The 23824-nt window shown below is 49.1% G+C and overlaps 1 protein-coding gene across 1 annotated transcript in view; it reads left to right on the forward strand.

Annotated features, from left to right (window-relative positions):
• The first annotated feature begins 3759 nt into the window (after positions 1 to 3759).
• The window catches only part of LOC119436397 (uncharacterized), a 129077-nt gene continuing 109012 nt past the window's right edge, over positions 3760 to 23824 (forward strand). The window contains exon 1 of the mRNA XM_037703236.2: positions 3760 to 4518. Within this exon, the coding sequence (XP_037559164.1) occupies positions 4399 to 4518 (120 nt within the window). The 5' untranslated portion in view covers positions 3760 to 4398. The remainder of the gene's footprint in view (positions 4519 to 23824) is intronic.

Genomic DNA, 23824 nt, shown 5'->3' on the forward strand with positions numbered 1-23824 from the left:
ATGATCTGTGTGCTAGATCACCACCGACCTAATCTCAGATGAGGGAGTTCGTGTTTCGAGTGAAAGTCAGGTATATACTCAGCTGGCGTCCGCTCGAAACAGCGGCTGCGTGAAGCTTGAAGAGTGACTGTTCCTTGACGCTCCTTCTATGTTCTTTAGCGCGTTCAGCGTTGGTATCCACAAATTGCCTCTACCCAAGCACTAATTGACGCCGATCCCGACGGACGGAACGCACGCAGGCTTGTGTGGCGTACGCACGTGACCATTCAACTGGATGGTTGCGGCGTACGTCAGAGAAGCCACGTGTGACTTGCCGCCTCTCCAAGAGACAAGACACTCACCCGCGGTAAATATATATATATATATATATATATATATATATATATATATATATATTAGTTGAATTGAGCTTATGATAGCGTAAGCAAAACACCGCTAAGGCAAAACGCAACTTCGGAAATGGAGCGAGGATTTCTTAGTTCACTTCAAAGAAGTACCCAGATCTTGCTGTTTTATGAAAGTTTACAAATTTAAAAACTAACTTCAGCAGGATTGTCTCCTCTTTTTCTCTCTACGAAATGTTCTCAGTGATAAATCATCTCGCAATAAAAAAGTACAGGCTTTTGATTGGGAATTACACACATAGTTAGTAAACTAAACAAAAAAAACTTCATTACAATGCTTGCAGTAACGAGAGTTCACTAGTTGGCCAGGTTGCTACGCCTCCAGCCTCTTAAGCCCAGTTTGTTACCGGCCCTAAAACCAATGTCTCAATCTCAGGTTATACCTTATAGCATAGCGCGCAGACCACATGCGGCGATAACGTTTCGGCAGACGAAAGAGGGAAGATTCACGTGACTATGTATGCAGAATGTTCCCTCCGTGTTTAGCATGTATAGCTGCTGCTTGTCCGAGAGTGTTCAATTGTAGCACATGTCAGCAAGTAGTGTTGTTGGACATATTATTAGCGAAAGCGGCCGGCCAATAACAAACAGCACTTACGAATGATTTTTTTTTAATTTGGCACATGCTTCGCAATTACCTAAGTTCGTTCATACAAAAAAGTTCTAGTTATTAATTAGCGACTTTTAGGCACAGAAAAACATATCCCCGTGTGCTTACCGAGCGCAGGCGGTCCTTACGTTACCTCTGAACAGTGATCTCAACCACGACAGACAAGCTGAACAATCGTCTACTCTCAGAAATCAAAGGCCCACATTCACTAAAAACATTCTTACGCAAAAATTGTTCGCGAAAGAAGGTGCCAGTCATTCATGACGTCGGACATATTATTAGCCAAAGCGGCCGGCTAAGAGGTAAACAGCTCTAAGAACAAAATGCTTAGTGATATGGGCCCAAGATTCCTGGGCACTGGGCTCGAGTGACATTAACGAAGGATTTAAAGTGTGGCTGTATTACTTCCAGAACGTGCGATAAACTGTGACCGTGCGACACTGTGTTACGCCGTGTATCCCTGCGTGTTACACAATGACACTGTGAAAATATGAGACTGACAGACTATGTATGCCAGCACTCTACTTGTCTCAAGTATATAATTCCTCCGTTCCTCTTTTTTTCCCCTCACCTGGAGATATCCTTTGGTTAACTTCCTTGTTTTACTCTTCTTTATATATCTCTCTCTTCAAAAAGAAAGAAGCGACGCGTCTTTATCCTAAGAGGCTTCGCCTGGTACGAGCAATCTATATTGACACTACGCCTCATAATTCTACATTCCAGCCCTTTATTTGTTTTCATGTCTGGTTCACCTCACGAAAGAAAAATTCAGTGGCGATCTGGCAGTGAATGCGAGATAAACGCGCTGGTATCACGTCACACCTCTTTGAGGTCTAGGGTCCATGACGTAGACAGCGTTCACCATATTGCAAAATGTTGTTCGGGAGCTCCCCCGACGCACGTCCTACCTCTTCGAGGAGCGAAGTGCAACTGACGGTAGTCCGGAGCAGATCACCGTCAGTTGCACTATATATACAGGGTGTTTCAGCGAACACTTTCAAAAATTCTTAAAAGATGCCTGTGGCAGATAGCACAATTCTAGTTCATGAGCTGGTCTACTCGAAGAGGCGGACATTACTTGCACAAGAAATTTAAATGCATAATCGACTAATCAACAAAAATTGACTGATTAAGTTGTTAACTAATTACCTGATGGCCCCTATTGCAATTTACAAATTGTAGCCGTGGAATTCAGAAGGCGGATCCACTCGGAACGAATTCTCGGGATGACACCAGTTTCGAGATATTCATTCCCGAACTTGGCGGAGAAATTCATTGGCGTTCCAGTTAGGTTCTTAACAAAACGTCGCTTTATGCATTGAAGCACAACATTAACTGGAACGCCAATGCATTTGTCCGCAAAGTTCGGGAATTAATATCTCGAAAATGGTGTCTTCCTGAGAATTAATTCTCAGTGGATCCGCCTTGCGAGCTCCACGGCTACAATTTGTGAATTGCAATATGGGACATCAGGCAATTAGTTAAAAACTTAATTAGTAAGTGTTTGTTAATCAGTCGATTATGCATTTCAATTTTTTGTGCAAGTAATGTCCGCCTCTTCGAGTAGACCAGCTCATTAACTAGAATTGGGCTATCTGCCACAGGCAACCTTAAGGAAATTGTGAAAATGTTCGCTGAAACACCCTGTATATAGCTGTACCCATGTCACCACACCTCTACCTCTACCACGTGACCGGCTTCCCACACTTAACATACATACACTTTTTTCCACTTTGACATTCCTAATAATAATTCATTAAAATTTTTAGAGGGTTAACCATGTAGAGAAGAATAGCAACAATATAGCAACTTATACCTGATTAATTAATTGATTGAAATTGGGAACCGCCTGGGCTAAAGAGACGCCATAGGGAAGGGCGCCGCATGAAATTGGACGTAGGGTTCCTTTAGAAGCACGGGCCCTTTTTGCAATTACTGCCATCTTAATGCGGCCGCCGCGACGTCATAATTAGCAGTATATTGAACGTCATAGCCCCTGAGCTACTGCTGCGGGTCAGGTAGTAGAAAGCGGTGAAAAAAACCGTCCATGATATCGATACTATCCGCGATTAAAGGCGTACCAACGGTTGACGAGTGGCCTCCTAGGTGTTCCACTGCGCTGGAAATCATTTGACCCCACTCGCTCTAGTGTCTCAAGTGTGCGGTTCCTCCACCTGAACAAATGAATAGGGGGGACATCCATCAGAACCTTCAACCACTGGCCGGATAAATCCGTAGAAGGCAAGTGACGGCTCGCCCCCCCTCCTTCCTATACATATATGCAGCACTTCCGTGCCCGGAAAATATCGCTGACAAATAATACGGACTAATATGGGAGCTGCTTCTCGAACGAACGCGGCATTATTTGGCAGGATCCTCTTAGTTCAATCTCAGTAGAGCCGGGTTTGGAAACACATTAACAGACGTGACGTGGAGGGAAGACCGAGAGAATAAAGCGTTCGCGTTATCACCTTCCTCTCGCGGATACGAGCAACGCTTCCGACGCCCGCCTCCGTCGTACGCGAGAGGAGAGCGAGCGTGCACTGTGGCATCCTGTGCCTCAGACGTCAGCGCAGCGCCGCCGCGTGCAGGAAGCCCGGTACCGACGCGCGGGCGCGCAGTCTGCTCAAGAAACGGGATCGCGTACACGCGCGACCGCACTCGTCGGTGCCTCCCGTTGCGTGGCCGGCGTGCCAATCCCTGGCGTAAAGAAAATAATAATAATAAAGTGCCGTGACCGCGCTCGGAAGCATCCCAAGAATCCCCCGCGATCCCCCCTGGGCCGATCCCTGCCAGCGAGGAGGGGGGGCTTCTTCAGGTGGCCAAACGCGGCGCGTCCGGAACCGAGCGCCAGGACCTCCGAGCGCAGACAAAAAGCAAAAGCCGCCGAACCAGTTCACGGACCGCCAATTACAGAGCAGGCCCCGCGAGAGAGACGGCCGAAGTGGAGGGGGCCCTCCAAGATGGCGTCTTGCTCCCCCTCTCTCGGGCTGGCGGCCGGTGAGAAGAAACTTGGTTCCCTACCTGGCGACGAAGAAAAGCCCTCCTCGCCGGCGAAGCGCCGACAGCAGCCGCCCCCTCTCCGACGCGTCCCCCCCAGGTCGGCCCGGCTTCGCAGTCGAAGCGAGTCGTTCCCCGTGGAGTAGTCGTGCCGGCGCTCTGCTGCAACCTTGCGGATTACGCGACGACGCCACTGGGACCTTCTTGTCCGTGCCGACGCGTGGACCGGCCGGAGTGTGCGGCGACACTGTGAAGCAGCGTGCGGACCGCCATGAGCCCCGTGTGAGACCGGCTGCCGCTTCAGAGCACGCGCGACGCGACCTGTCTTTGCTTGTGGCCCGCTCCGGGGCGCCCAGGGTGCGATCCTCGCCCAGCCGCGGCCGGATGGCGGTCATGTGCGGCGGCGGCCGCCGAGCTGTCCGAGGGCAGCTACGGTCACGGACATTAGGCTTAGTCCTCGTGGTCTTGGCCCTCAGCAGGGCCACATCGGCGAACATCGACAAGGTACGTAATGGTGCACGTCCGCAGGCTCCTGCCACTGTCTCAGCGGCGGAGCTCGTCGGGCTGGATGATGCTGGGGAAGCGTGAGCAGGGACGCAATACGCGGACGAGAACAAATAGAAAGAATGTGCGACTCTGCACGTCTTTCTACTTGTTTTTGTCTGGCGGGGCGGAAGCGGTTATGCCATCCTGTCAGTGTCCGTACCCGTGCACCCCTTTCCGCTGGACACGCATGACGGCTAGGTGTACGCAAGTCTTTGCAGGCGCCTAGATAAACGAGACTAGAACTGGTCGCATGGGTGATTCTGCCGCAAAAGTGAGCGTGGATGCATCCGCTCGCAGACAGTGACTCCCTGCTGGGATGAATACAACGGGGGTCCTTCGCCGGATATTACGGGCACGGGTTCATGGTCACTGGGACTACGTTTAGCGACCTTGTGACGGAGAAAGGCACCTTTTTCCCCCCAAAAAAACAACAAAACTTGTAGCAATTATAGTTTCTATATACGCATCTCGTAGTCAAGCGTACGCAGGAACGCTGGCTGTGGTATGCGAGTAAGCGACCCTTTGTGGTTTAAGATCGCACAGAAACCAGTATATCATCATTTAAAGAAAATGGTTTACAATACGTGGTTGATGGCGTGAGCTCTCGCAAGAGGTGCGTGGTTACATGACCAGCTACCCTCTGAGGCGTATACAACAATCCGAGGTAGAGGACGTGGCCTGCAGAAAACCGAGGTGTTTTCTCGCACAGAACTATTCTCGTATTTCGCAGAGCATTAGCGCTTTGCATTGAAACAGGCGAAATAGCTCTGTTGTTGCGTTCGAAGAGACGGCGATGTAGACATCGGAACTGCTTATGCAAAAGGCCCGCCGTCACGAACGAAAAGCACCGAGGAGGAAGGAACCGCGCATTTGCGCCTTGCGCTGCGGTAACGTGGACGACAAGGGGAGGGAGGAAGGTGGAGTCTGCGCGGATAGCGTCGTTGCGTTGCAACCTTGATCCCGCCGTTTCCTGTTGGCGCCAGCCTCCGAGACCTGCTCCAGGCCCGCCGAGCCAGCTCGGCCGGGCCGACAGCAGCAATAGCACCGAAGCCCGCGGCCATTTCGGTACTCGCTGCGCCTCAGCGGCGCTCAAACAAGATCGGCCACCGGCTTTGGGGCACTGCTCTCCGAAGAACCGGTGACACGCTCGAGGTTTGGCCAAAGCTCGCCTTTAAGAAACTGAAGATGCGAGTTAAAGCAAACCGCGGGCAGGTGCCTAGTGCGATGTTCTCGCTATCTACGTTTATCAGCATTTCTTTCACTGAGATGACCGGAACGTATTATTGCGCTCAATCTTCATTTTCTTCAGTCTGGGTTGTTCGGCCCCTTGTACTGGCCTTTCACAATGTCACCCTAAATTCAACGCAAGAAGTTCTTGCTATCCCAACCTCTCTTTACCTTGCTGTGAATACGATTCAGCTAAAGCTTTTGCTAAGACACCTTCCCCGCCTGCTTCGTTGTTATTTCTATATTCATTATTTTTTATTAGTGCCCAGTTGCTTTCCCAGCAGCGACGTGCAGCGAACCACCTTCTACACGTCATGACGTTGAGTCGGCAGCGTTGAGGTAGCGTGTTCTGTCGGTCACAATGGGGACGCAGTTTAGAGGCTAGTTCAACTGATGTCCCTCATGGTGGCCATCACGCACGCTTTTAATTACTGCCTGCTATATAGAGCCTATTCTTCTCGCTGCCCTTGGGTCGGCCAACGTACCAGCGACGAATTGAGAACGCGTTTTGTACTCTTGACGCCTTCGCTCTTGGCCTGCACGCAGCGCAAGCGACAAGGTGAATAGGCTGCCCACCGTCTACTTCTCTTAAGACAGCCCGCTGCTTTACCGCGATGTCGATCAAAAAAAGAATATTCTGCATGCTACTGGTTTTGGCACGTAAAACCCCATAATTAATATTCTGCATGCTAAAACGTTGCCTTGGGTGATACAAAAGTTTGCTCAGAATAACTTCATGTTCGTTTTGATTTGTGAACAGGCTAAGTTCAGAGGTGATGTATGCATCTTCAAGGCTTCTCATTTTAGGTGCTACATCCACCACTGCTGCTCAGTCATATGCTCGACAGGCACATATCTCTTATGCACAAGCTACAGAACTAGGCCTTTGCATGCTGCCATAGGTGTTGGCTCTCCACCCTTTCCCCGATTAAGGTTCGTCTCTGTCTTACAAGTTTCATTACAAAATAGAGCGGTACTCACGCGCCTTCCTTTCTTTTTTTTCACAGTAGCTAGGTTTAAGTAAAGCTACGCACATTGACGCTTCAGCACATGACTGCCGCTATCCCCTCATGTATTGACGCATATACAAAGCCGTGGAAACGTGTCAACTCCTCAAGCCAGCCACTCGCCTGTAGCCAAAGGCTTATCGTCACACCATGTCAAACACAGGTATTGCCTAATTACGCGTGACTGTTTTCTTGTTTCGTATTCTTAAGGCATTGCCGATTAATTTATCTACCAGAAGACATGAACACTCGAGAGCCCGTTAGGAAGGCCATCTTGACAGCTGTTTAAGCCTATGGCAGTTCAGCCTCATAACTGCCATTGAACTTAACAGCTCTTGAGGCCTTTTAAATTCGTGTTCACAGAAAAAAACGGCAGAATATTTGCGTAATACCTCAACATTTCTCTGTATTTAGAAATTGAACCCGCTACTCCAAATGCAATTGAGAGTTAAATTTGGCTAAATTCGCGGTACACGCGGGCACAAGGGGTCGTTCGCGAGTGATGATTGAGGTGAAACGCTAAGAACAGTTGAGCTCTGTTGAGGGCGACACACTTCTCAAAGGTAGTGATACACCCACAGAAGCAGCCCTGCTCGCTATTTTAACTACAGAATTGCAGTTCTGTGGTTAAAATAGCGAGAAGGACTGCTTTTGTTGCGAGCCAACAGATTGAAGTGTAAATGCAAATGATAATTAAAGACAAGCTTTACATTCAGCGCACTGAAAGTGAAGCGCGTATACTCGTACTAATCGTCTTATCTGAAACAAAACACATTTCACGTAACAGAAAGAAAAGAAAGGTGTTACATTGTCATAGCAAATCTCTATTCGTGTTATTCTATGCCACATGAGTGTAGACGGAGACCATATTTACGTTATGCAATCAAAACAACCACGTAGACCCTTTTGAATACCCCATCTAACAGCTGTATTTTTTCTTAAAGCCCGTATGTCAGCTGATAAAATCTTATCATCACTGTTACGTTTCCCGCTTCAATATGGTAACGCCATAATATCTCGACAAAAAAGAAGCGGAATTCACAAAGCATTTTGTTGGTTAGCTGTTTGCCATGGGCCGGCAGGCTTAGCTAATTTGTCCAACATCACGAATGGCTCGCATCCGCTCTTTCGAACAGCTCTTGCGTAAAAACGCTTTTTGTTGATACCCGGCAAGGTTTGTGTTCACGGTATTTAGTATAGCAATACGTAAGCATAAATAATGGTTGGAGTCTGCGTTCGAGCGTGCTGTTTGTCCATTGGAGGTGAGAAGTTGCGGGTACCATATGTCTTCCTCGGCAGCGACTTCGGGTCTATAGAACGGCGTTCCAATCACCCGGTTAGACTTCGTAAAGATAGCGCTTTACATGAGACCGCTATCTTCTCAACTGTCCATTCACAGTCGTGTTGTCGCATGGCCAGGGTGTGAGAAATATACAAATGCTTCTTATTCTTGTCCGTAATCTGGTAAAATATGAGGTTGCAGAACGCAATACCGAAACACCGAGTTTTATAACATATATAGTAGAGTGCGCTACACACGACTGAGATTCTGCAGTCTATTTTTTATTGACCGTCTACTCTGCCACTCCCTACAGCACCTGATTCTGGTCCCTGGCCTTAGACCAACGTAATATATTCGACATAATATCGCCATGAGTTTCTGAGGCGTGGCTAAAGCCAACGCGAGCCACAAATTCCAAGTCACGCTCTGTCGAATGCGCGTGCGCCAGTCAATCGTGCCACCTTGTGAGATCTCATGTATGAAGATCTCACAGGCCTAGTGGTCTCGTCAAGCCGAAACCACTTTGAAACTGTATACCGCGACTCTCCCTTATTCGATACAAAAGGACGGCCGTCATATATGCTGGAGAACTGCAGAGCAACACACATGGCGATCGATTCAGCAGATCCAGTAGCTGCTCCAAGAGACCGCACGAGCCTTTCATTTGCAGCTGAGAAGTTTCGCACACATGTGGCCTCTGCTGCACGATCACTGATTCGGAATCGGGAACAAATACGTCCTAAACTGTCCGTGCGCGAAGAGCACACGCGCGCAGCGGAAATGTTCGGGGGCGTCACGTGCGTTGAACGCTCTTTTCAAGCAGGTTCTACCGCAAGCACGTTGCTCCAAACGTCTACCAACTTCAGCACAGCCGTCATGGTACAGGGCCCGTGTTCAAAAGAACAGTTGTTCGTACGCTAGCGCAGTTTGCAAGGCCAACAGGTGTCGGCCAATCGTTGTTGTAGACGTATTATTAGCGAAGGCGACTAGACAATCCAAGGAACAAACGCTTTCTGAATTTGGAGAGACCTGTCACCAGTGGCCCAATGTAATGTTGCTTATTTCCCTACTCTATGGTAAGAACGTCTTCCATGAGCTACATGGCATACATGCAGTATCGAAAAATTATGCAGAAGGAAAGAAACCTTTCGCATAAGCACCATCATTGCCGTCTGTGGCATGATGGAATGACATTCATAACATAGCCTGAATCGTCTCTGAGCGACGCCACGTGTTTTGCTTGCAGCGGTCATTGGAGTTCGACGCGCGTAACACCTCGACGCGTAGTTGGCTTCGTGGTGGGCGTCCATCGTATGTTGCACAACATACCGCTTTTTCGCGGCGCGTCGAAATTGATGGACGCGCAAGGTGCATGTCACGCATGGAATAGGAGAGGATCCTTTGCCGGTTAATACAAAGGTTACAAAGTTGCCTTCATTAGGATACGTTTCCGAGAATGCGCCGTGGCGGCGTTCACCTATACGCGTAGCGGTTCCGACAAAAGAGTGAACTGACGGCCAGCAACTCGCCCCGCTGATTTCCGCCCGCGGTCCCGGGCTGGCCGCGTGCATGCTTGCCGCGTTATAAATTAGCAGTAATGAAGGGCTGGCACGGGGCCGCCAATTTATTGACAAAGAAAAGAATAACGACGACACTGCGCGAAGCCTAAATACCAAAGCACCCCGACGATTTGTCTTGTCAGACGGCGCCGTAATTGCGGCCGAAGACAAAAAAAGAAAAAGAAAAAAAAAAAGTTGTCCCCGAATCAGGGAGCGCCCCAAAGACCGCTCCACTTCCCGGATGCACGAGCTAGCCGTACACGGCGGCGTCAAAAAGCAAGTGCATGATCGGGGGAAAAAAAAAATACGGCCCGAACAGATACGAGAAAGAGAAGAACGGCGCTTTATTAGGTTATCCCCGGCAGCATACGTGAATCACTTCGCAAGAATCGCTCTCAGTTTTTTGTTACATTTTTATATTATTTCTTACTCTTTTTCCGGTAAGCATCCGCCAAAGCTGTCACGCTCAAGTTCCTGCGCCGCATCGGGTGTCGGCTGCGGCACAGTATCCTGCATATAGGCAACGTTCACGTCCTCCTACCTGTTCGGTCTCGTTCCCACGTCGCGTCTGCGCTCCTGTACTACGGCGCCGCATGCCGCCACGTTTGCGCTGACCGCGAGTCTCTCTCTGCCATGCAGTAACTGGGATGACGCCATATAGGCGATATAGAAACTGTACCCATCACGTTTTCCGCATAGCCAACAATAACGAGTGAGAAACACTATTAGAGAGAGAGAGAGATAAATTGGATGGGAAAGGCAGGGAGGTTAACCGGAAGGTAGATATCCAGTTTGCTACCCTGCACTGGGGAAGGAAACACGATTAGAGAAACGCGACAGAGTGGAACGTGCCACATTTAAAGCTATAGGATCGCGTCAGGCACACAGGTCGAAAATTGCACCGATGCGTGAATGTCCGTTTTTCTTCCCCGCGTTTCTGAGGCACTGACACAGATAAATAGAAAGCTCACAGATTCTTTCCTGCAATCGAGCCTGTGCAGCTCCGAATACGAAAATAAGAATAAGCAAAAGCAGCTTTGCGGAGAAAGAAAAAAAAAAAAAAAAGAAACATAATTGTGTCCAATATGAAGTGCCAGTGACGCATCCATTTCCTACGTGGTTTTTAAGCCTGCAGTAGGGTAACTGCTGAAGAATCCTCATACTCGAAAAGCTAGTTCCCTGGCGTCAAAGGTGACGTACTTTTTTATCAGAGAAATGATACGTGTGGTTGAGTTCTGATCGTGATGGTCGATTCGCTGACAGGTGAATTTCTACTGCTCACCGGCCGGTTGGCTGTATCGCATGGTACAGACTGTATCGCTGACAGCCTGTGTACGAAAGCTAGCTCAAACTGCTCCCACGTGTGCGCGTTTGTACGTGTTTTATTCGTCGCTATCGATTAAGTACTTTTATTACTGCGAAATAATTACGGTCTCTTTCAGTTTTTTTTTTATTTTTTTTTTTTTTTCATGTTACCGACTCTCATATCTGACGTGTTTGTTCGTGCTGCATGGAATAACGAGCGTCTATGGCTAATTCGGGGAATATGAGCGCTTTCAAGAACATGCGAGCGATCGACTATTTGTCCAATAATTGAGCGGTTGCCTTCTCCAATGGGAACTGGCTACTCGAAAATATTTGCGCAATGGGTGACTACTTGCCAAGAACGAAATAAAGTGTTGGAGAAAGGACAGTGTAAATATCAGGCTATAGCTATAATTGTTCGTAAGATCAAAAAATCCTTGCCAACCCTGATGCTGGTCGTATTATTAAGCGAATAAGGCAATCGACCACTGGCAAAGAACACTTACGAACTAAAAGCTTCGCGAATTCGGCCCCAGAAAAGCATACACCGCCCACTTTGTAGTCTGCGTAATGTATATTTCAGTGCACTGTGTACACTGTTCTGCGAGAGTGCGCGCCAGCTTCGCGGATATTGCTGAGTTCGGCGCGAGATCTATACAGGTCACTTTTTCGGTCCACTTGAACGTGCTCTTATTCGATCAATGGAATTCACCGTAGGCTGCAGCTGTGGGTTTTACTTTATTTAACTACCCGCTATTTCATCTTCAACTTGCTCCGACACACCTTCCTGAACTGAGTGACACCCGGGAACACAGAAAAGTATACTCTCTCGTGCTCCCATTTCCTATCTGTTTTCAGTAGTCAAGATTATAGTAACTGTAGTATTATTGTACCTTATGGTATCTAGCAGCATTACAAAGTGCCCACGTCGCATCATCTTTGGTTTTGCTCCCAATAAATGTCTATAAGCTGCATAAGGTCGGCGCATCAGAACACAGACACTTCCCTTGAGGGTACGTTGGCGTGTCGTGTTTGCAGAAATTAGGCATAAAATCAGAAACTGTCTCACTATAGTGCAACGAGAATACCAAGCCATACTACCACGTTCGGCCCTGTTATTGCATATATGCTGTCGCTGTGATTGCAGGACGCTGTGCTTGTAACGCTCGCAGGACCTTCCTGCAAGGGTTACGTAGAAGCAACGCTGCATGTATCGTAACACTTCCATGTGCGTGCAGGATGTGGCTATCATGTCGAAAGAAGTTGGAAATATGAACGCCAAAGGAGTTTCGCATCGCCTGTAATAGTGGCAAACATCCAAAATCGAGCTGCGAACGGATATTCACCGTTTATTTGGGGTCTAACCTCATCACTTTTGGTTTGTCTTGCTTGTATTTGGTTTCTTTTGTTTTTCAACACGGTGACAAATTCGCAAGTGTGACTGCGGTGTAATCCCAGATCCCAAGTTGTTGCATATCCTCGTTGGTTTGGGGATAAACTCAGCACAAACAAAAAAAAGCAATATATTTGCGAACTTCAGATATTAAGTCAATTAAGGCCATATTATTCCTTACAAGGTCCTTGCGCGTTTCACATCAGCTTCCACAACAACCGCAGAAAATAATTGTCCAGAATAATTGCCACAGTTACCTGTGGAAGGCGCCGCACCTTCCACATTTAATTTAAACGTTTGATGTACCGGTCTCATCCGGAATACTGAAAATAGAGCAGGGCTGGTATTTTGTAGCGATGCCTTTAAAGTAATAATGACTTTTCGCGCTTATCGCGCTTTGTCAGTGGTCAGAGCGACGGTCCGCTCACGATATCAGGTCAGAGCGACGGTCCGCTCGCGTTATCAACGTTGATATCGTGAGCGGACCGTCGCTCTGACCACTGACAAAGCGCGATAAGCGCGAAAAGTCATCATTACTTTAAAGGCATCGCTACAAAATCGCGGCCCAGGACCGCGATTTTGCAGCGATGTCTTCCGTTCCATTCTATGCCACTCTTATCATCGACCGTTCACGGTCGGCTGCTCCAACTGATAACGCGGGCGTAGCGTCGCTCTGACCAACGACGAAGCGCGAAAAGCGCGACAAGGAATAGCACCGGAAAAGACATCGCTACAAAATCGCGGCCCAGAGTGCCATTATAAGTTCGCATGTTGAGGGGACTACGGTACTGCTCAGATTGAATAAGCTGGGCTGCAGCACCGGAATGCGGAGTTCGCGGACAAAGGATACATCTTGCGGACCCAGATATGATGTGAGAATCACGACGTAATCCTAAACGATGCGCTCAGCCGTTCAAACAGTGCGAACGTTCTGCCATGGTACACTGTAGATACAAACGTTAGGAGACGTGGCCCCGTACTTTCGTTTTATCGCGTTGTGCGATAAGTTTGAGCCTTGTGCGACAATGCTGCCCGTCCTAACACGCGTGATAACGACATGTCTCCGCCGACAAGTTCTTTTTTTTTTTTTTCGTCATTGCAGCAGTTTTCGCTGGCTAAGCCATGTCGGCGCACGCTGACGTTGCTATCGCCGAGAGTGATCGATCAAAATATACGTCTCCTGGGCTTGGACGTATGTGAAATAATCCCTAAATCTAAGATGTCGCTTAATTGTAGTCACACGACGGAACGAATCGCTTAATCAGTCCGCAGACGAGTGCGTGTGACAGGACTGAGTCGCATTGAATTATCGAATCGTGCCGCAAGCAGCTCGTCAGCAGCTTCCGTGTGATGCCCGTCCACAGGTTGAACCAGCAATCCGCCCCGTCGTGTGAATTCAGCTTAAGCGGCTCCCAGCTTATAGGAAAGCGTTGCGGTCAACCTGTGCGAATACTCGACGTTACCTTCATGTAAGCACAAATCACGAGGTTCAGGCATTAATTATCTGCATTTTATGCCTCGTGAGTTTCCATACCGATGATTTCACTCAAATTGAGAGCGGTCTATACACGCGAGTGGACCGAACGGTAACACCACGACCCCAGCTTCCGGGCGCTGGGTTTAATTATCGCAAAGTGCCCGCACTTCGTCCGCATGCACGCGAGAAGAATAACGAATATCCTGTAGTACTGCTCGCCCTCATTATCAGCGTCTGGAGGCTTTTCTTTCTGAACTCCTTTTTCAGAAAGCTTGCACGAGCTCACCGCGCTTCTCACGTGCCACCTAAAAAGAAACATAGTACACGGAAAAAAAAGGGGAAAAAAATGTTCCTTTTTGCTTCTACGAGGTTTGTATTCAGCGTATAACTTGCCGGATGTATTCATTTGTGAAAGCTTGTACACTTTATTTTTAAATTATTATTTTTTTATGAGACACATTATATAGCAATGTTATCTGATTCGGCTAGCCACGATGTTGCGTAAAATGCAGAAACGGTTGTAATAACTGATCACAGCTATCAGTCAAATGGCGCAACTCCCTCGTAACTAGTTCCTGCACTGCACAAGGCACGAAGGCGGGCCACTTAAAAAAATAGGAAGGGAGAATTAGCTCATGCGTGTTTTTTCGAGCACGCGTGTGACACTGCCGGCTGCGGTAACAACGCTTTCCTTTGTTGCATCGTTTGTTTCCAGCCACCACGACCCAATTTCTTAGTAGTCGTTGTCGAGCCAATAAGGTGTGGCCAAAGGTATCGAGCAGGCGGCCCCAGACTGAACCAGAAAAGGGCTCTCCACGATAGAGATGATAAATAGCAAACGTTGGCGCGTTGGTGCCCACCGTATTAGTAATGGGCACTGCTATTAATACCTAACCAGGGGACAGCAAGGGTGCCGGTGAATGACAAAGAGTTCTTACGAATGAAAGTTCGTCACCGCAGAAACGTTGGAGCTAGACCAAACTGTGTTTGAGGTGCTCTTTTTTGATGACAGAACAGTGTGACTTTCGGCATAATGGGACCTCCGGCAAAAGAACAAAGAGCAGCTGATTAGACGTAAAGTTTGCGATATGAGTTGTTGCGGCTTAACTTATTTACATCCTTGGATAATCCACTGCTACTACTTTTTCAACACATACGAAAGCACAGCGCATGTCTTGTCCGTTCCCTTCTTCTTTTTTTTCTTCAAGTCAGCTATGAATCCACGCGAACTCTCAAACCTATCTGCCCTTTCACGGAAGCCGAGGTTGTTTATGTGTCTCTCAGGGCGTGGGCAACTCACACTATGCTGGAATTTATGTAACAAGTGCGCCAGTAGCGACGGAAGGGGCGAGGAACCTCTCGGACAATGACAGGATAGGTGGTACCCATACCGGAAACACCTTCTCGCGAGCATATGGAAATACCTGCATCTTTGACACTACAAATGGAACAATGGCCGGCCTGAGTCCTCTCCGCCCTGTCAGCATAGTTCGCCAAAAGAAATCATCGTATTTCCCTTTATCGCCTCCATTTTCTTACTCTGTCTCCTTACCTCAGACCCATACCTTCTGGTGCTCACCCTACCAATGAGAACGCACGCATAATTGTTCAGCCAGTTCCACCCGGCCAAGTATATACATGATGGGTATAAATCATGCGGCACAGCAAGCTGGCAGCCCCCTGCAACCCGCGGCCATCACATAGTAGCGGCAGAAAAATGATGGTTCATCAACTGGTCGAGCGCAGCCAGAGTATAGGAGCGATGACCTGCTACGCCGTCGCCGCCGGCACTCCGAGTTGGAAGCGCCCCTCACGTGTACAAAGTCGAAAAGATGAAAGGGGAGTCAGCTTATTTTCTTTCTTCGACGCGTTCTGCACTCGACCGGGTGGAAAGAGAGCGAGAGAGATGTTGCCAACGGTGGTAGTCGTGGTAGACGCGAGTAAGAAACAATAAACAAGAAATGAAGAACGAACGGCCTGGGTTGGAGCGAAGCGGAGCCCATATCGCTGGAAGCCGCTCCTCTCCCACCTCGGCGTCCCTTGCGAGCGAGTGCGCGCGCCATCGTGGCAGCCCTGAGGAGAGGTCGTGCCGCTGAAGAAGAGCCGGCTCGAAGCGGAGTAATATGCCCTCGGAGAAAAAGAAGACGAAGCACATCGTCGACGTGGCCGGCTGGATCGCGCTGGCTGGCTGCGCACCAAACTAGAACGAAACGCAAGAGCCCAGCGTAGCCCGCGAGGAAGAATGCGGCGGTGTCTGGGAGCTCACTCCACCCGCGTTATTCGCGTATACTATTATACGGCCTCGGTTGCGATCATAAAAGAAGCCATTGCGAGCTGCGCAGCCGTGCAGCGCAGCTGCTCCAAGGGTGGTCCTGGACCAGTGCCGGCTGTGGGAGACGAAAGCGCTGCTAAACAGGAAACGAAACGCAGCTCCGGTGCGTTTCCGGCACCTTGAGTGACTGGTGCCACACTCCGCGGTGCGAGGAATATGGTGACAGAAAACAAAGCAGACGCAAACACAAAGCAAGCAACCGAAGATGTCATCGACACGCAACCATCATATCATATTCGTCGCGTGCGCAGCCTCTGAACGAAAAGCTGCGCATTACGTTTCGCTAAGTGTCCGCAAGAAAGTACGTTTTCGAAAGGCGAGACAAGATCGCTTAGTGGGTCGTGCTCTATACATGTAAAGAATGCTGTGGCAGCGCGTTGCATCTCTTGTAACATAGATGCGCACCTGCTCATTAAAACGCCTGACACCGCTTTCAAGAACGGAGAAAGCAAAGATTGGGCAAGACGCTCGCCTCTTTTTGCTATTCAGACAAAACCGGATGTTTTCGAAATGAACACTCGAGCATGTAAAAACAAGTTCAAGTGTTGCTCTCCCATAATTCCAATACGCACAAGCATAGCAAAAAGGGCCTATTTTGGAAAGCACCTCTAGAAAACTTTTTTGGAGCATTCCTGAGTGGTCCTATAATCGCCCTTTGTAGGGAGCATAAAAAAAAGAAATTAGAAATTTTGTCGAACGTTTAGTTTATAATCCCAAACGCTATCAATCACTTCATGAGCCGGTCGGCAGCATCGTACACAAATCGTCAGCGGGGCGCATTCTCGGCTGTCCTCTGTCCTGTCTGTTTGAATTCCTAGGACCGTATTCACAAAAACCTGTTGCGCTAGAATTGTTCTTAAGAGAAAATTTCAGCCAATCCTGATACTGGATATATTATTAGCGAAGGTGGCCGGTCAATGGCAAAATTTCCTTATGAGCGAACAGCTTTGTGAATTTGGCGCCTGTTTCTTTTGCTTTTTCGTCTGCAGAAATAAGATCGTAACCTGATTTTTGCAGTGCTTTGCTACCAGAGCTGCTTACGCGGATTCGTTGTGCAGCATATATACTCAGCACATCCAGGCAATTTCCCAACGCTAAAGCACCACATGACAATGTGTTACCCGTGCCGACGGCTCGGGCAAAGGGACGTTTGTAAAATAAAGTTGATCTCTTTCTGCTCTCCAGTCGTTGCATGAACGTGTCCAAACGTCACACACGCGAGAAGCCACCCTCACGAAGTATGGAGAGAGTCGAGAGAGAATGCGGTCGTGAGAGAAACAGAGAAGCCGGCCACAGCCAAGACACCATAGACGGCCACTCGACGTCGGTATACCAAAGGGGTGACCGAAGGGTCCGCGGAAGCTAACCATTCGAGAGAACGAAAATAGAAGCGTTTTTAGTACTCTCTCCTAACCCAAGCAGACGCGACAGTGCATCGTTAAGACGTCGGTCAACAACCCCCTTTCCACGGTCTCTCTCTTATGTCCATCCCCTTCGCACGGCGGCGGCGTGGTTCAGTGGCCGTGCAGTAATACAGCAATAAGCCGTGGGCCTAGTCCGCTTCATGAGAAACACAGCTCTCGTGGTGCCCGAGATGGGCAAGAGACGCTCTATCCTCGTCCCTTTGTGACCATTGCAGTGACGAGAGCCGCATAGAAGGAATGGCGAATTTTCGTGATCAAGCAGGAAAGGCCATGATCTTGTGGAAACTATTCATTAAAGAAAGCTTTTACTACAACGCTAGAGTACGCGTAAGTACCTCGCGTACGCGACTTTATACAAGATATAGAGAGAAAAGGGGTGAACAGAGGCAAGGTAGTTAACCTGAAATAACTGCGCGGTGTAAAAGGTTTTAAACGACAAGGACGAAGAAAAGATCGAAGAGGATAATGCGCATACAGAGGACATGAATCGTGTAACTTAGAAATAACCTTATCTCTGAACTCGACGAAGAAAAAATAAAGCAGTGCTTATACCAAACCTTCAATGCAAAAGTCCGATGGTACTATCACACTGGGATTCTCTGCTCCGACAGCGGATGGTTATCATGTCAGTTATTCGCGGTGCGCATCGCTCGATCTTTTCGCGATGCGAACAAAATGCGACGGGCTCAACCACATGCATGTATCACCAGCTGTCTGGTACAGAGAAGGGAGAGTGAGTTTACAAACGCAAAGCCTATAGATACGCGCGATGTATTCACACTGTACCCTCTGTGAAAGCTGATATGCAAACCTAGCTGCGGGGGAAAAAAAAACAAGAAAGATCCTGCTTCGGTTCAACCAGTGGCAACACATCGAACGTTCTTTCCCGTTGTCCACCGCAGGGTAAGCTGGACGCCGCGTATAGCGTGTCGCCAGCAGATTCAGTGGGCGGGCAAGCCCCGCGGTATTTGGAGTGCGCCGCACAGGTGGAGCCAACCGCCAAGGCTGTGCGCGACCTCCGCCGACTGCACTGTATTATGCGTGAGCGAGGGATTCGGCACGCACACGTCGACCACGCCCGTCCGTACCGAACGCTATGTCCTTGCTGTATTAGCGGGCCGTATACACACGCACGCGCACTTACCTGACAAAGCACGCCCCGAGCTAGAAGCGAAATTGCGAGAGCGCTGCAGCGCAATATATATCGTGGTCGGTCGACTGTAAGGACACTGGACGGCTTCTTTTAAGACCGTGAAAGTGCTAGCCGTCCTTTGGCACTGCTTGTTTGCGACATGATTGGTGATCCCGCCTGGACTCTCGGTTTCTGGGACAGTTAGTAATACCGATCGCGTCATCGATTTTCACGCGCGTTTTGACAGATCCCCATTGTGCGGTGCACATAGCATGCTGTCCCTTTATTACTTACTACGCGTGTGACATGTAGGCAAACAGCACACGATCGCAGAATGTTCGTCCCCCATCGTTCCAGCATTTATTCATTGTCTTGATCTTGACAAATTAAACTGTTTTCGCGCGTTTCGTATTTGGCGCCAGTTTGCCCGGTTTGGGCACTGGGGCAGCGTAATTTGTCTTGCGTTTATATTAAACGAGCCAGCATCAACTCCGCTTTTGTAAGCTATCTAAACAAAACAGAGAGACTTGGGCACCTTACAGCGGCGGCGGCTACTTCTTTTCACTTAAGAACGAAAAATAAGAGCAGTAATAAAAATGTTATCAAATAGTAAAACTAGCTGAGAACAGCGCACGAAAGGTTCCGACACACTCGTAAACGTCGGAGAAAGACTCCAGTACATTGTTAAGCTTCGTTTCAGATATGTGTATGGCAACGACGCTTCTCAACCGCCTCAATACAAACGTGGCTACGTTGACTTTAAACTGAGTCGAAGAGCATCTATGACAAGTTTTAAATCTTCAGGGCAAGATATATGATCACAGGAGAAAAAAACTGCCACAACCTACATAGATAAAAAAGTAATTACGCGGCAAAGGCGCATCCTCTCAAAGGACCTAATGACGTTTTAGTTTTTACCCACTTTGCTGCACAAGGCGCATTTTCCTGTCCGAGTGACCGGTTTGTCCCACGGTAAACAGGCTTGCATGGCGCGCGTAGTCTCATCTACGCGTATCTATTCAGGTTTTTACCGACACCATAGGGCGTCTCGCGGCATCTGCTTATTATACTTTACTGTAAAAGAACATGAAAAACAGCGGGGCTCTGGCGTCGTTTCTCTGTCCGTTTCAACTTGGTGAACTCGATATTGATCTCAAGCTGAGAAAGAATTATACTGAAATCTGACTTGGGGATGGGCTACCGCATAACGGCAATGTGTCCTAGAACACTATCAATCAGTAGGCTTGATTTCGCGATCGTCCAGATGCTTATGTTTCTTTTGTCATTATTTTTGTTGTCATTTTTCTTCCTGCTATATTATTTCGCGCACGTGCAGGATCGTCAGAAAGAGAGAGAGAGAGGGAAAAAAAGAGAACTACGGAAAGGCTATGAAGTTAAATTACTTGCTGGCCAACTAGCGCATGCAGAGGCGGCGCATTCACACACTTCAGAAGTGGTAAGAAGAAAGCGCGGATGCATTGGTGCTAACAGTTGTGAGCTCTGCACGGGGCCGCTCGGGGGTGCATTCGTGCAGACGGACCTTATAACCATGTAGCGATTGATTCTGTCGTTTTAAATCTTGCTTACGTCACATCGTAGCAGCTCAAGCTTATCCCCTTTGTATTTGTGTTCTTACACCATTGAGCCTTTCTGTCGGGTCTTTATAGTTTGCAAAGTTCGTGCAGGAATTCGCCTTAATGAAACTGTTTCAGACACAGCAACGCGTTTGAAAACTATTAAAGAATATGCACCGCCTAAAGAATTTGCGCAGCCATGCCATATTACTGCCGGCAGGGATCAAGTCTTGGCCGCGGGCGGCCACAAAAGGCTCGCATAATAAGATTCAGCTGCGCATTAAACTGCAGGGGGCTGAAGTTAACTTGATGTTCTTTACTACGGGGACCCTCGTGATCCACTATGTACACCATGGAACGCTAAACGTAAACCACAACAATGTTTGCTATTATCTTGGGACGTGGAATCGAGAGTTAGATGCTACGCTCAAAGTCGCTCTCATACACGTGGTTTACGTATGCAACCTTAACAAACAGGGAGGCTTAGAGAGGACACTCCAGCAGAAGTGATCAGCAGGCAGATTGGCATTGTAAGGGGTTTCGCTCGTTTATTTTTGTTTATTATTGTTTTTTTTTTCTAAGATGAAAACAGAACAATGAGTGTATATCAGTCACCTTATGGTACTGAGGGCTTCTTCTTGTCGCTCTTAATTTGATAGGGGTGATACAAAAGAAAAGGAAAAGGGGGGGGGGGGGGGGGTTGCTGTCTGTTTACCCCCCGTGACTGTGCAGCAGTAAACAGACTGTTGTCTGTTTACGCCCTGGCATGAGATAACACTTTCAATTGATCAACCTGCGCTCCATCTTCTCGCCTGGAGTAAGCTGCATCGCGGTGTTTCAACCCAGGTTAAACGGAGTTGAACTGGAACAAGGCGCGGTTCCAATCAGCACTTGTACTTCAGAACAAGCTCCACCTGGTTGTGAAATCACTTAAACGCAACGCGGAAGTAATCCCAGCGTGACACCTGCCAGTGACGTTCCCTTCGCCAGAACTAGCCTCTGCATGCTGGCCTACTCTCACGAGCGGCGTCACTCAACCAACGCCGCGCTCAGCCCAGAGTCTCTCGTCGTTCCTATTTCACTCCTTCCTTTCTAATTCTCTCTTTCTTTTCCTGACTCACCGGATTTTTTGCGTTACGGTGCGACTCAGAGATGACGGTACGAGTCTGTCGTCTCGTTTGCCATATGGCGCTTCTCAGCGAGGCGCAAGACAGCGCGTACGCGGTGCGGAGGTTACGAAAGCGGCCATCCAGAAGGATGTGGCTTTCGTTCTAACGCGCAGCATTGAACATCTTCTTTCTGGGGTTTTACGTGCCAAAACCAGTTTTGATTATGAGGCACGCCGTAGTGGAGGGCTCCGGAATAATTTCGACCACCTGGGGTTCTTTAACGTGCACTACAACGCAAGCACACGGGCGTTTTTGCATTTCGCCTCCATCGAAATGCGGCCGCCGGGGCCGGGATTCGATCCCGCGACCTCGGGCTCAGCAGCGCAACGCCTTAGCTGACTAAGCCACCCCGGCGGGTGCGCAGCATTGAACAGAAGCAGAAGATGGGTGAGAGCAAAATCGAAAAAGAGAGAGAAACGACAGCACAGAAATGTAAGCACGAGAATAGGAAAACGGCGGGCTTCGTCTGCCACACGCGAGAGCGTTTCCGCACAGGATGCCTTTCCTGTGGAACTTCGCCATTCTCGCGATGGTCACGTATACTATGCACTGGTGGTTCACTTCCCCTTGTAGTAGAAGAAACGGTTGTTTTTCTTCATTTTTCTTTTTCATCTTCCGGGTTGCCTGCGTGACGTATAAGATGACGGAGAGTGTTTGTCAGAGCGGAAAGTGTTCTCTCGAACCACCACGGCCGCGCACTGAGCAACGGCTGCGGCGAGGAGCGAGATGGCGGTGATTGTGCCGATAGGAAGGAACAGCGGAAGCATGGACGAGGCGTGCGTAGTCGCAACAATACACTCAGTCTCGGAGACTCCCCGCTGCGGCGGCAGCAAGTCGACAAGAACAAAACGCGTAGCAATGGCCTCCCGCGCCCACTTGTACGGAGCGCGCGCCCAAGGCGCGTACACCGGTAGAAGTTTCCCTAATGGTCTTCCCAAATGACTAGCCGGGTCTATGCGCGTGCCGAGTGCGATCCTGTCCTGCTCCTCGGTGGGCCAGCACGCCGTGTATATGGGCACGTCGTCTTTCTTTTTTCCGTTATTGGCATGTATCCGGTCCTTGGCACTGCATGGTGGAAGGAGGGGGGCGAAGAGGCGGCAGGAGGAAATACTGGGGGGTCGGCCGCCCCCTCTCGCCTACGCACTCACACCTGTCTCATTCTACAAATGGTCATCATTTTTGTTTGACTACGAAAAACTGTCATTAGGGAATCCTCATCTTTATTCCTTCCATTCGTTTGTACAGCTCCGCTTTCCGTACGGCCTACTATAGGATGGAAATGAACGCTTCTGTTGGAACACAAGCGTTTATGCAATTCGCATCAGCACGTATAGACAGCGCTGCTTGTGAAGTATCGGATTGCAATGAGACTATCGTAAATCTGTGACTGCCCTCAGATTTCAGCACAGGGCCCAGCGCTCGCCTCCGCTCTCGACAAACTGAACAACCATCGCTTCTCTTAACAAAGGATTCAAGGATTCCCGATTAACACGAAGGATTCTCAACTCACATCCGCAGTGGAGGCCTTAGACGTACGCGCCGCTACGCTATTGTAATCGTCCTCACATCACATGCGCTGACGTTGCTCTCTCGTTTCTCCTTCCTTCATCCCTCAAGTTAGCGTTACCTGTTCTCCGCGCGCAAGGTATCCACCCGAAATTACAAGCTAAGAGTATGCAGGTCAAGATCCCTGCCTATGCTTATATATTTCTCTACACTTAGCTGCACTTCCACCAGCGACCGGGTTCAGCATCTTTCGAAAAGCAAATGCTCTACCCAAGGGCGCGATCGTACACTATGCGCCTCCGCGATGCTCGCACACGCACTGACGGGCTGCGGTTAACCGATCACGGTTACGTCTGACCGTAAAATACTGTTGCCTTCTTTCGAGAGGTCGCGTTGCAATGCCCACCATGGATGGATAACAGGAACGAGGCCCCCTGAACGGCTGCAGGCTTAATTGCTTACGCGACTATTTACTGCACCGTCTCGCGGCACAGGCACAAAACGAGTCTCAACGCAAAGCCCCGTGCCGCGTCCTTTATATCTCCCTTCGACCCGGAGCCCCCTTCGGGGTCACAGCGGCGCGAGATGGTGATCGAGCCGGCCGGCGAATGAAAGCGCCGCTGGTGAGTCACGCCTGGAAGGAGCGTCATTGAACCTGGCCAGAGGCGGAAGAGGCCGTCACGGCTTGACGCGCCAGCGCGCCTCTCCGCCGCCGGCGACGAAAGTAAAGCGGGCTGCCGACTATTGTGCGCAAAAAAGGCTTCTTCGCCGACCCCTGGCACACAGCGGCCGTGGGCAGAGGATACCCCCCCTCCTACTCTCCTTTAGTAGAGCTTTTCATTTTTGTTCCCCCAAGAAAATCGTGCGCCGTCTTGCT

This window comes from Dermacentor silvarum, chromosome 1, assembly GCF_013339745.2.
Source record: "Dermacentor silvarum isolate Dsil-2018 chromosome 1, BIME_Dsil_1.4, whole genome shotgun sequence".
Lineage (NCBI taxonomy): Eukaryota > Metazoa > Arthropoda > Arachnida > Ixodida > Ixodidae > Dermacentor > Dermacentor silvarum.